General features: G+C 50.4%; 1 protein-coding gene across 7 annotated transcripts in view; it reads right to left on the bottom strand.

The window, feature by feature from the left end:
* Positions 1–3,913: 3,913 nt before the first annotated feature.
* The window catches only part of Eln (elastin), a 43,431-nt gene continuing 34,275 nt past the window's right edge, over positions 3,914–13,069 (bottom strand). For 4 of the 7 annotated variants that reach the window (XM_063271069.1, XM_063271074.1, XM_063271075.1 and 1 more), the window contains 11 exons: positions 12,179–12,304; positions 11,524–11,562; positions 9,359–9,490; positions 9,213–9,269; positions 8,921–9,058; positions 7,797–7,835; positions 7,592–7,642; positions 6,965–7,009; positions 6,586–6,615; positions 5,565–5,615; positions 3,914–4,914 (listed from right to left, as the gene is read on the bottom strand). In XM_063271069.1, coding sequence (XP_063127139.1) covers positions 4,871–4,914; positions 5,565–5,615; positions 6,586–6,615; positions 6,965–7,009; positions 7,592–7,642; positions 7,797–7,835; positions 8,921–9,058; positions 9,213–9,269; positions 9,359–9,490; positions 11,524–11,562; positions 12,179–12,304 — 752 coding nt within the window. In that variant the 3' untranslated portion in view covers positions 3,914–4,870. The remainder of the gene's footprint in view (positions 4,915–5,564; positions 5,616–6,585; positions 6,616–6,964; positions 7,010–7,591; positions 7,643–7,796; positions 7,836–8,920; positions 9,059–9,212; positions 9,270–9,358; positions 9,491–11,523; positions 11,563–12,178; positions 12,305–13,069) is intronic. The other 3 variants (XM_063271072.1, XM_063271073.1, XM_063271071.1) reach the window with 2 other exon arrangements.

Genomic DNA, 13,069 nt, shown 5'->3' with positions numbered 1-13,069 from the left:
TGCACTCTCCTGCTCCCTAGATCTTCTGAGGGTATGCCTGCACTAATCTGGGTTATGGGGTGGAGAGCGACCTCAGACAGCCATGATTTCAGTTTTGAATATGTTCATTAAGTAGATAGAAAGGATAGATGGAGAGATGAATAGATGATAGATAGATAGATAGATACATACATACATATACATACATAGATACATAGATACATAGATACATAGATAGGTAGATAGATACATAGATACATAGATTGATACATACATAGACAGATACATAGATACATAGATAGATACATACATACATAGATAGTACATAGATAGATACATAGATACGTAGATAGATAGATAGATAGATAGATACATACATACATACATACATAGATGGATGGATACATAGATAGACAGACAGACAGGTAGATGAATAGATAGATAGCAAGACAATTGGACTGAGTACTCAAAATATCCAGCAGGAATCAACTAGAGAAGTCACAGGGCGCAGCCAGCTAGAGTTCCCAATAGAGTTCTAGGCAGAGCAAGAGTGTCCTCTTGGGCAATGGTTCCAAGTGAAAGAACAAACAACAACTAAAGCTAAAAGTCATCAAATCATGAGTCACAGTGTCCTGCAGGAACCGTTGAGGTCTTTCCTCTCCTGAAAGCAGAGTTTCTCATAGCTGAACTTCCAGCTTCTCTCTCCCACTGAAGGCACTTTTATACCATGGGGTGGACACTAGGGACCTCTTTTGGTCACCTTTCAGCTCTCTGAGAGCACACAGTGATTATACTCATTTTTTGTTTTTGTTTTTGTTTTCTAGTTCTCTCCCCTTTCTCTCACAGGGTTGGGGGGTGGTGTTGGGTTCTCACTTTCAGGACCAGTTTATTGTCAAACTCCAAACATCACGTGGCAATTCACTGATGTGATGATATACATTACCACAAGGCAGATGCAGCCACCAAGGGAGCGTCTCATCCCGTGTCCTGTCGAGGAAGATGTCCCCACTGGGGCTCTCATTTTCAACAACTTAGTCTTGACTGCAGTCTTCTTACCATTTCAGGGTGCAGGCATCAGACACCGTGGCAAGGACGTGTACCCCAACACAGGAAAAACTAGCCATACTGTGGTTGTCTCCCATACATGGATGCGTCACTCACTGCTAGCTCTACCTCGGTTGCCCATCTTATCACCCACCCATAGCAGGGACCGTACAGCCAACACATCTTTGGGCCTGTGGGCCCATCCCTATTGGGGCGCTAACTGTGTTGTGTGCTTTCTTCCTGATAGACCTGCCCAAATATCCTTTTACTCCTGAGGCGGGGATGCTTATGATCGATCAAATTAAACGATTCCCACCCAGTTCTGGCTTGAACCATTGAAATAACAGGGGTCACTTCTGGGACCCTGGGTGACTCAGGTAGCTGTACCACTGATTTGTCAAACCCTGCCCGGGTGACAAGTCATGAAGGCTACGTGACTGGAATTCCTAGACAACTTACGGGTGGCTCCATCACAGATGGCTCTCCTAGAAAAACAGCCATCACCTCCATTAGATCAGCTATTCCTGCTTGCGGACATCCATCACCATAGGAATGGATCCTCACCTGATATTCCAGTGACTCCTCCCAGCTACCTGGATGCAGTTCTGCTCTAATTGCCCAAGGCTTTGGGGGACTCTAGAAGTGCTAGGGTGTACAGGCTGGGGGAAATGAATTGAGAGGGTTCCATCCATGTAGAAGCCGTTCTTCATTTTTGGATGAAGAGTTCCCAGCATGGCTGCTTTGGGATCAGTCGTGCTCCTGTGGCGAACCCCTCACTCAAGCTCTGTGAGTAAAGCCCCATAAACCCCTTGGTTCCCCATGGTTACTTTTGGTGAAATTGTACTTTGGTTTGTGATTGGGATTTTGTGAGGAGGGAGCTGACATTTAAATCTCCTGGGGGAAGGGGAGGAACTTTCCCAACACCCCCTTCTCCTCCTAGGAGGGAATGTTTCAAATTGGAGAAAATAGCTACAGAGTGGGTCATGTCTGAGACTTCAGATGGACGTGTTAGAATTGCCCTTGAGACCAGCAATGGTCGCGCATCTTTATAATCAATCCCTGGAGTTGAGACAATAGGACTGTGAGCTTGAGACCAGTCTGGGTTAGAGAGGGGGACCTTGGTTATGCAAGTCCCGGGATCATGCAAATTATACCAGCTTGGCAATTAATCATTAGGATACATGATTTCTTACCACATTTATTTATGTACCAAGAGTTGGGTAACACACACGTGTGTGGAGGACAGAGAATAACTTGTGAGAGTCAGTTTTCTCCTTCCATTGTGTGGCTTTGGGGATTTGAACTCACGTTGTCAGGCCTGACAGCAAATTCCTTAAACTGATGAGCCTTCTTGCTGGCCCCTATGTGGTATTTAAAGTCATGAGCTGGGCTGTGGATGTAGCTAGCTCAGTGGAGGATGTCCAAGGTTTAATCCCCAGTTCTGTGAAACAAACCTCCAACCAAGCAGTGAGAAACAAGGGCGGTACTCCTAGGTCTTTGAACTGGCTGGCCAATTCGAGGGACAAAGGGTGTCAAAGCAGTAAATAATTTTTTCCCCTTCTGATTGAAGAAATGGATGGGGGGTCTCCTTTGCTACTTTCTTGGGAAAGCTGGGTTGCCTTATAAGCAGCCTCCTTATAAATAATTAATCCATGATCTCAATGGCCTTTTGAGAGCCTTTAAGTTAGCTAATCCCAATGTTGAGAATGAGTGTTCACCTCATTATTAGCCTCCTTACTGGAGAACTGCAGGCAAACACTTTAACACTAAACCAAGGTCAGAGCTCTCACTGGGGTTTCTAGGCAGGGGTTCTACCACTGAGCCACGCCCCCAGCCCCTCACTGGGGATTCTAGGCAGGGGCTCTACCACTGAGCCACACCCCCAGCCCCTCACTGGGGATTCTAGGCAGGGGCTCTACCACTGAGCCACGCCCCCAGCCCCTCACTGGGGATTCTAGGCAGGGGCTCTACCACTGAGCCACGCCCCCAGCCCCTCACTGGGGGATTCTAGGCAGAGGCTCTACCACTGAGCCACGCCCCCAGCCCCTCACTGGGGATTCTAGGCAGGGGCTCTACCACTGAGCCATGCCCCCAGCCCCTCACTGGGGGATTCTAGGCAGGTGCTCTACCACTAAGCCACACCCTCAGCTCCTCACTGGGGGATTCTAGGCAGGGGCTCGACTGCTTAGCTATATCCTCAGGTGACAACAGCTGAGTTGGGCAATGGCCTTCTCAATATATTGTAGGCAGTGGATGTTCTTCACATCAGAACCAATTTGCCACGAGGGCAGGAGTTGAAAGCGGGCTAAAGAAACAAAAACAAAACCCCACAAAGGTGTCTGAGGAGATGGCTCAGTTGACAGAATGCTTGCTGTGCGTGTAAGCATGATGTTTTGAGTTTGAGTCCCAGAACCCATGTACAAAGCAAAACACCAGGGCTTTCTGGTGAGTGCATATAATCTTAGCACTGTGGGGAGGGGCAGAAAGGTTATGGGGAGACTAGACTAGACCTCAAAGGAGAGATAGACAGCATCCGAGAGGTAACACTCAAAGATGTTCTCTAACTTCTGCACACAGCTCCTGCATACATGTGTGTGTACTTGAACATGCACCAACACATACACACACAACCTCAGAGAAACCCAGGACAATATCCTTCAAAAGGTTTGTATTTATTAGTCTTTGCTAGAGCAGTTACTTTTCCTTTTTGTCTTCGTTGTTTTTTTTTTAAATGTTTGCTTCATCCAGAGTTATATTAAAGCGATTAAAAATGAATTTTCTCTTGAGGATATAGCTTCCCAGATTAGAGATTTTTTTTCTCTCTCTCCCCAGTTAGCTGCAAAAATAAAACCCAAAGAGCACACCAACAATCGAACAACATCCCCAAATATCCAGGACAAAAAATAAAATATTTTATTGATCTATCACAGCGAAACACAAAGAGGTGGGGTTGGTGAGACATGCTCTGTAATAGAGTGGCTCCAGGAGGGACGGGGATTACAGTACTGCATGTGGGAAGGACCAGCCCGCACAACCCTTTGCACCCTAGGCCAGCGTCGGGGTGTGTGGCGGGGGTGGGTACAGGCTGCCATGACAGGTGAACCAGGTTGATAGTGGGTGTGCCTAGCCAGACAGTGGCACTAGGCAGTCAGGACGGACGGACGGACGGATGGATGGATGACGGATGGAAGGATGGATGAGTCCGTGGATGGGTGGTTGGCAGGTGGATTCCACAAGAACAAGGGAGCTATTCCCAGTGTGAGAAGTCGTCGGACTTCAAGGTGTCCCAGGTGTGGGAAGTAGCTATTGTTAATGGGAGTCAGGGACAGGGGACCCAAAGAGAGAGAGGGATCGTGTTACCAAATCTAATGTCGAGGCTTCTGGTACTTGGGTACCAATGGGATGCAGCCAGGAATGGCTCCTGGTGGGCAGGGGGAGGCAGGACTGCCCAGCGAAGGTGTGCACCATCTTAATAGAGGGGCTTCAGGGAAGGGGGAGTCCCTCCTGGGATACCCTTCCCTCCTCCCTCCCCCCACAAAGAAGAAGCACCAACATGTAGCACCAATTTCTCTTGGAGATGGATACTGTGTGGGGGAGCTCCTGGGTGGGAAGAGATGGGACACCCGCCCTGGCCTCTGATATGTGGGGGGGTTTCTAGTTAGGGGTACGTGGCTGCTGCTGTCTGATTTCCTTGTCCTGTGGGTTTTCCAAGGCCACTGGCCTGTTGTCCCCTCCCAGGTGGGGGTCGGGGGGATGGAGTAGGGGGGGTGGTCATAGAAGGTTTACATTCTCCACCAAGCAGTAGCACCAACGTTGATGAGGTCGCGAGTCAGGGGTCCCCAGAAGATCACTTTCTCTTCCGGCCACAAGATTTCCCAAAGCAGCCCCCACCTGGGTTGGAACGGGGCACAAACAGTGATGGTCAGCTTGGTCCTTCTGTCTGCTTCCACCCCAGGCTTAGACAAACTAAAAGCAGCTAGTCTGTCTGTCCGTCCGTCCGTCCGTCCGTCCGTCCTTCCTTCCTTCCTTCAGTCTAGACATGCAACACCTTGCTTGGTTTTATACTAGGATTAGGGATGAAACCTAGAACTATATTCTATTCTCATTGCTCCCCAACTCCCCCTCTGGTTGGGGTTGCTGACATTGTATGGAGTCCTTCCGCCTCAGCCTGAATGCTGGGAAGACCTGTTTAGCAATCCTGGTGGGTAGACAGCCTAGGGTAGGCTGGAGTAGGAAGGTAGGTAGCACAGGCTGCTTTCTAGCCCTCATACAGTTTCTCCTCGATGTGGCCTGTTGGCGCCACCTGGTGGTATGTCCTGGAAGTACTTCCCACTTTTTCCCTGTCTCTTCAAGTCTCAGACTCCTCTTTGCAGGTGAGGGATATGGGTAAGAATGTCCAGGCTCCACCGAGGGTGAGCATGGAGGGTTCTAGATCAGCTCGTATCTCTGAATATTATTGGAGGTGCCTCTAGCTCAGGCTGGTGGACCTAGACCTTGACCTCTGACTCTGTCTCTTTCTTCCCTAGGGACAGAATATTTACCTTGATATCCCAGGGCTCCAAGGGCTCCTCCATAGGGCTTCGGGGGTTTTCCTGTAAGTGGGGAGGCAGTGTTGGCAGAGGATGAGGTGGGGAAGATCCTGGGTTCCCCTACCTCTATTGGCATCCTCACCTTGCGCCAACTCTGCCCTGTATTTTATGCTCCCAAGACCTCTCTGCCAATCAGCCCATCTACCTCTGGTCTTGCTACACCCTTCTCCCCAGAGTCAAGCTCTGTAGTACTGGGATGGAACCTGGAACTACTGCATTCTAGACAAGAGCGCTACCACTAAACAATGTCCACAGCTCCTCCCAGCTCCTCACGGGATGTGTGTGGGGGATCTAGGCAAGAAGAGCTCTACCACTGAGCTACACCCACAGCTCCTCACTAGGGGATTGTAGGCAAGGGCTCTACCACTGAGCCACGCCCCAGCCCCTCCCTGGGGGATTCTAGGCAGGTGCTCTACCACTGAGCCACGCCCCCAGCCCCTCACTGGGGGATTCTAGGCAGGGGCTCTACCACTGAGCCACGCCCACAGCTCCTCATTGGAGGATTTTAGGCAGGGGCTCTACCACTGAGCCACACCCCAGCCCCTCATTGGGGGATTCTAGGCAGGTGCTCTACCACTGAGCCATGCCCGTAACCTGTCACTGAAAGATTCTAAGCAAGAAATTTATTGTTGAGCCACGCTCCCAGCCACTGATTGGAGGACTCTAGACAGGTGACCTACCACGGATTCGTGCTCCCAGCCCCTCACTGGGGGATTGGTTTCTAAGTAATTGCTTTGCTACTGAGGAACATCATCAGCCCTTCCAAAAAATGTTTATAAAAGACTTTGAGACAGAGTTTTACTAAATTGACTGAGTTGTTTGGAACGCTCTCCATAGCCCAGGCTAGTCTTGAACTTTGATCCTTCTGTTTCAGCCTCCCTATCCACCCGTTCCCCCCCCAGCGCCGTCCCCCCTCCCCGCTAAGATTCCCTCTATCAACAAGGTTAGTTTAGTCTTTTAACGGAAGACTCACCACCAACTCCCAGGCCCCCAGCACCACCACCTATGGGGTTAGAAGAAGAGGTGTCATGACTGGGCTCACTCTGGGAGCCCACCATGTTCCTACCCAACTAGAACAGGACATGTGACATAGGATAGGGTCAAGTCCTAGACTTGGATAGCAGGAATCCTTGGCTTTGTCTCTGCTCACTGTGTGACCTTTGAATAGTGCTTAGTGGTTTCCCGAGCCTCCGTTGACTTCAGGAAAAGTATGATAGGGAAGCTCTTCAACCCATGGGGACCCTGAGAGATATGAAGGGTGTCCCTGTCCTGATGTTAGACTGATGTCTGGGCTCATCTTGGGGTCTGGTAGAGCCCAGAACAGGGCCCCAGAGTAGGACACTTGGGCATACCTGGGTAGATAGGAGAAAGTCCAAACCCAGGTCTTGCTGCCACTCCTGCAAGTGAGACTTTGGGTTGGTGATGACCGGTGGCAGGCCATGCTGTGGCCTTATCACCTGGTCTTGACGTCTGGTACCAGCGCCTTCCCACTGCTGTAGCCTACTGAAGCCACGTTCTTTGCGGGGTGTTTGTGGGTAGAGCACATGCTCTACCTTTTATTTTGAGGCGAGGTCTCTCACTAAATCTTTTGTTTACTAATTTGGCAAAATGAGCTGGGCCCGCAAACCCCAGGGATCCTCGAGTCTCCTCTCCAGTTTGCCAATTTTACATACGTGCTGGGGCTTTGAACTCAGGTCTTTATACTTGCATGATAAATGCTTCACTAACTGAGCCATGTCCCCAAGCCTTGAAGTCCCGCTCTTAATTAAACATGTCTCTGTCTCATATGTCTTGTGGTTTATGCTCTAAGCTTGGCTGGCACTATCCTTAACTTGGGAGGCGGTATTCCTCCCATAGTTGTCTTCTTTCCTGGAGTGGTTTTTCCATCTATAGACCTCATGTGAATTCAGTTCCCAGACCCCCATTGTTTGTCTCCTAGAGCCAGGCACATCAGAGAGCAACATCAGAGTTGGCCGTACCTCCGCCTGGGAATGGCCTGGCTCCTAGGACACCTCCAAGGCCAGCAGCACCTGGGGAGAGGACAGAGGGGTATCAGAATGGACATGGCGGTGCTGCTCACATTCTGGACAAGACCTTCAGGGGCACCATGAGCTGGGAAGATGTGGGTCATGGTGATGGAGGCACAAGCCTTTTGGAGAGGGGGAGGCCAGAGGGGAAACTCACCATATTTGGCAGCCTTAGCAGCTGCAGCAGGGGACACACCTGGAGGAAGCAGACACAGGAGAGCTCAGGAAAGCCACCTCTCTTCCCCACTCCAGCCCGCTTGGTTGATCAGTATCTGCTCCTGACTTGTCCACCCACATCCATTATCCCTTCACACATCCATATTTATAACAGCCCCTACTTCCTGTGTTGCTAGAGACGGACTCCAGGATCTAATGCATACTATGCAATGAGACTACTCATTACTATTCAGTAATGCTTCTAGGCAGGGGCTCTACCACTGAGCCACGCCCCCAGTCCCTCACTGGGGGATTCTAGGCAGGGGCTCTACCACTGAGCCACGTCCCCAGCCCCTCACTGGGGGATTCTAGGCAGGGGCTCTACCACTGAGCCACGCCCCCAGTCCCTCACTGGGGGATTCTAGGCAGGGGCTCTACCAGTGAGCTATCTCCCCAGACATTAAGTTGCTATTATATGTCTGGTCTTGAGGAGCACAGCATACAGGCTGGTTTAGGTAGGAGGACACAATGGCAGAGAGAAGAGAAAGAGAAACGCACATCCACCATGATGGTAGAGACTTTAGGGAAGTAATTTCTCTCCAGTCTTTGAGTTTTCTTGTCTGAGAAATGGGTCTGACTGTAGTATGCTAGTGGGCCCTCATCTGCTGTATTGGTTGAAGGAGAGAGGGGAAGATAGCTTTTGCTACCTCTATGTCAGTGGACAGTCCAGTTGCTGCTTGCTTAAGCTTTCAGACATGGTCTAATGTGTCCTAGGCTGACCTTACACTCACCATGTAGCTCAGGTTAGCCTTCAACTCATGGTCCTCTTGCCTTAGCTTCCTGAGTGCTGGGATGATAGTGTGCTTGCCTTCATATCTGGCTTTGGTATGCCTCTTTCTCCTTTTTTTTTAAAGATTTATTCATTTATTATATATAAGTACACTGTAGCTGTCTTCAGATACACCAGAAGAAGGCATCGGATCTCTTTACAGGTGGTTGTGAGCCACCATGTGGTTGCTGGGAATTGAACTCAGGACCTCTGGCAGAGTAGTCGGGTGCTCTTAACCGCTGAGCCATCTCTCCAGCCCCTCTTTCTCCTTCTTATAGACCTCACTCACTCCTTACCTCCAAGGCCTACAGCACCAGGGATCACTCCCCCAGCCCCCAGTCCACCAGCTCCCAGTCCTCCGGCTCCCAGTCCACCGGCCCCCAGTCCTCCGGCTCCCAGTCCACCGGCCCCGAGTCCTCCAGCTCCACCAAGACCTGAGGGGAGGGAGACCCCTGCATTACACACAGTGTTAGAAGACTCTCATTAAGACCCTGAGCTCCCACATCATTTCTGGGATACCCAATGACTAGGAAGTAGCTGGGCCCCGGGGGTTCAGGGATGGACCAGGGAAGCTGAACTCTTGCTTACCGTACTGGGCAGCCTTAGCGGCAGCTTTGGCAGCAGCAGCAGCAGCAGGTGCACCTCCTGGGAACACAAGGGGCTCAAGGAGGGACTGTATTGGAGTCTTAGTCTCCATTCCCAGACAACCCATTGTTGGGATAGCAAAAATATACCTGCTACTCCACCAGGAACACCACCGAGTCCTCCAGGCCCACCGAGTCCTCCAGGCCCACCAAGTCCTCCGGGCCCACCAAGTCCTCCAGGCCCACCAAGTCCTCCAGGCCCTCCAAGGCCACCTGCTGCTCCTGTGGAGAGAGGACCAAGGGACATACGTTAGCTGTTTGAAGACCAGATCACTTATAGCTCCCGTTGGCTTTGGGTTTTCTACATGGGTGAGGATGGCTTTGAACTCTTGACCTTCCTGCTTCTACCCCCCAAGTGCTGAGATTTATAGGCGTATGCTATATCTATGTCTGGAACTTCGTTCTTTTGGCTCTTGGTTTTTTTTTTGTTTTTTTTTTTGTTTTGTGTTTCTTTCTCCAAGACAGAGTTTCTCTGTGTAGCCCTGGCTATCCTAGAACTCAATCTATAGACCAGGGTGGCCTTGAACTCTGAGATCTACCTACTTCTGCCTCCTCAATGTTGGGATTAAAGGCATGCACCATCACCACCAGCTACTTTTTCCTTTCTCTAAAATTTATTTTTTTAATGTATATGAGTACACTGTAGCTGTCTTCAGACACACCAGAAGAGGGCATCGAATCCCATTACAGATGGTTGTGAGCCACCATGCAGTTGCTGGGATTTGAACTCAGGACTTCTGGAGTCAGAGCTGGACTTTAGAGCAGTCAGTGCTCTAAACCACCAGGCCATCTCTCCAGCCCCTACTTTTTTCTTTTCTTTTCCTTTTATTCTAGTGAGATAGTCTCACTAAGTTGCTGAGACTGACCTAGAACTCATGACCTATTGGTTCTATTTCAGCTTCCTGACTGCTAAAATGACCTTCAGACCCCTATTTTCAATGATGTGTTCGTACCCTGGGAGTATAAGGCAGAAATGCAACCTAGGCCTGTGGGATTCTAGGGAAGTCCTCTACCAGTGAATCACATGCCCAGCCCATCACTGGGGGATTCTAGGCAGGGCCTCTACCACTGAGCCACGCCCCCAGCCTGTCATTGGGGGATTCCAGGCAGGTGCTCTACCACTGAGCCACGCCCCCAGCCCCTCACTGGGGATTCCCGTCAGGCACTCATCTCTCTTTTTATTGTTTGGTTTTTTTTGTTTTTTGGTTTTTTTTTTCTGAGACAGGCTCTCGATGTTTAGGACATGCTACCTTTGAACCTGAGATTCTCCTGCCTCAGCCTTGGAAAAGCTGGCCTCATAGGTGTGGTCTGTCATGCCAGGCAGTCACACCAGTTTTGCAGGTGAGGAGGTTGGGGCAAAGGAGGGGTTAAACAGAATGCAGTGCTCAAGGTCCTAAGGCCAGGAAAGGACCCAGTGGCAGCTCTTTCAGGAGATCCTTAGTGTGTTTCCCTGGTAAAGTCTGTTGTCTAGGGCCAAGAGCAGCTGGCAAGGAACCTGAGAGGAAGCTGTGGGTGACCAGGGGCTGCGGGTGTATGTGTGTGTGTGTGTGTGTGTGTGTGTGTGTGTGTATGTGTGTGTGTGCGCGTGCGCGCGCGCATAGCTGAGGAATGGGATTTTCCGAGGTGGAAACTGGCCTCAAGTAGACAAACTGTGGCCAGTTGGCGCATCCCTGGCAGAGGCCCCCCTGCCTGGCTCTTTAGGAGGCCAGGAATGTGGGGGTCACAGACAGTGTGGGTCTGGCCAGAGTGCCAAGTGGCAAGGCAGGCGGGTCTGCCACGTCCTCCAGGCAGGGGTGGATTGGGCAAAGTCATGCTGACAGGACAGGAGGGAGGAGGCCCCGGGGAGGCCTCCACGAAGAATATCCACAGCCCCACAAGCTCCTTGGCCAACAGGCGGAGCGGAGTGGAGGCTGAAGGTGCCCAGCCTCGTAGGCCCAACATCCCTGTGTTCCACGGACACTGTCAGGGTCGGAGTGAACCTTGGAGACATGAGTTGTCATGGGTGAGACAGGGTTGGCTTTGGACTCTCCCTGTAGCCGAGGGTAACCTCCTCCCTTCACTTTCCAAGAGCTGGGATGATAAGTGTGTTCTACTGCGTCTGGCACGGCAGGTGTGTTTGGCTGCCACGGTGGTTAGTAGGCAGGTGGTAGGACTATGGCGGCCATTCAGATGTCCTTCAGAATGACCGCTCAGCCCTACCTACACTGCCAAGGCTGGTGGGGTGACCAGGGGACCAGTTGGTGTGCGGCACTCACCGTATTTAGCAGCTTTGGATGCAGCCAGGGATCCAGGAACTGTAGAAAAAGGGGAAGAGAGGTCCAGCTGCTGAGCTCAGGACCTGGCGTGCTGCTGCCTCTTCCAGGAAGCCCACCCTAACTTCTTCTGCCTAGATCATGAGTTTTAAAGCCTTGAAACTCTATGGCACTCCAGACACGGGGGTTCTACTTGTGTTCTTTGGTATTTAACCCTGACATTGTTCACCTGGAACTCCCTGAGGGCTGACCTGTGCTTGTCCCTTTTTATAAAGAATGATTTATTTATTTGGTAAGAGGGCATCAGATCCCATTACAGATGGTTGTGAGCTACCATGTGGTTGCTGGAATTTGAACTCAGGACCTCTGGAAGAGCAGTCAGTGCTCCTAACCACTGAGCCATCTCTCCAGCCGGCTTGTCCCTTCTTATACCCTCTAGGCCCAGTGTAACCTGCCTGTGACTGGGTACAGAGTAAGGCTCGGCAGTCACATGATGAAGAACTGGGGTTCCTATTGGCGTCCTTGTCCTAGAGCAATTATAGAATGGTGACAGACTGGCCCGGAGGATGCTGAGTAGGGATGGCGTCCTGGGAGGAGGTGGATCCTCTTTCTTTGAGTTCAAGGGCACTTTCTACTGAATTCTAGAATTTTTCCTTACCTGCTCCAGCTCCAAATCCAGGGACACCAGCACCAGCCCCAAATCCACCAGCACCAGCCCCAAATCCGGGGACACCAGCACCAACCCCAAGTCCAGGGACACCGGCCCCAAGCCCAGCAGCAGCCCCTGTAGAGAGAGGACAGTAGTAAATGGTAAATGTATATATATATATATATATATATATATATTATGTATATTATATGCAATGTGGCCCCTGGGGAGGTGCCCTAACTCAGGAGATGAGTCAGGCCTCCAAGGGAGTAGCAGGCTTCTCCCCAGCTTAGTCCTCATCTGCAGACTTACACCAGAGTACATGTTTTTATTATTGTTTCTAAATTATTTTTATTTTATGTGCCTTTGTGTTTTGCTTGTATGCTTGTCTGTTTGAGTGTCAGATCTTGGAGTTATAGACAGTTGAGAGCTGCTATGTAGGTTCTGGGAATTGAACCCAGGTCTTCTGGAAGAGCAGTCAGTGCTTTTAACCCTTGAGTCATGTCTCCAGCCTCAGCTGTTTTTTTTTTTGTTTTTGTTTTTGTTTTTGTTTTTTTTTTGGTTCTCTTTTTCGGAGCTGGGGACTGAACCCAGGGCCTTGTGCTTCCTAGGCAAGCGCTCTACCACTGAGCTAAATCCCCAACCCGTTTATTTTATTTTTGAGAAAAGGTCTCATTATGTTGCCTTGGCTGGCCTGAAATTATATATAGACCAGGCTGGCATTGAACTCACAGAGATCTGCCTACCTCTGCCTCTCAAGTGCTGGAATTAGAGGGGTGCACTACCACTCCCACTTTTGGAGAAAATCTATTTAATTCCCACTCCTGCCTAGGTCTCATGTACCAAGGTTGGACTTGAACTGAAGGTGCTCTTGGATTTCTGGATCTGTTGTATCTATCT

The sequence above is a fragment of the Rattus norvegicus genome, chromosome 12 (genome assembly GCF_036323735.1).
Source record: "Rattus norvegicus strain BN/NHsdMcwi chromosome 12, GRCr8, whole genome shotgun sequence".
Lineage (NCBI taxonomy): Eukaryota > Metazoa > Chordata > Mammalia > Rodentia > Muridae > Rattus > Rattus norvegicus.
Note: the sequence above shows the minus strand (reverse complement) of the source record. Positions and strands in the feature narration are given on the sequence as shown.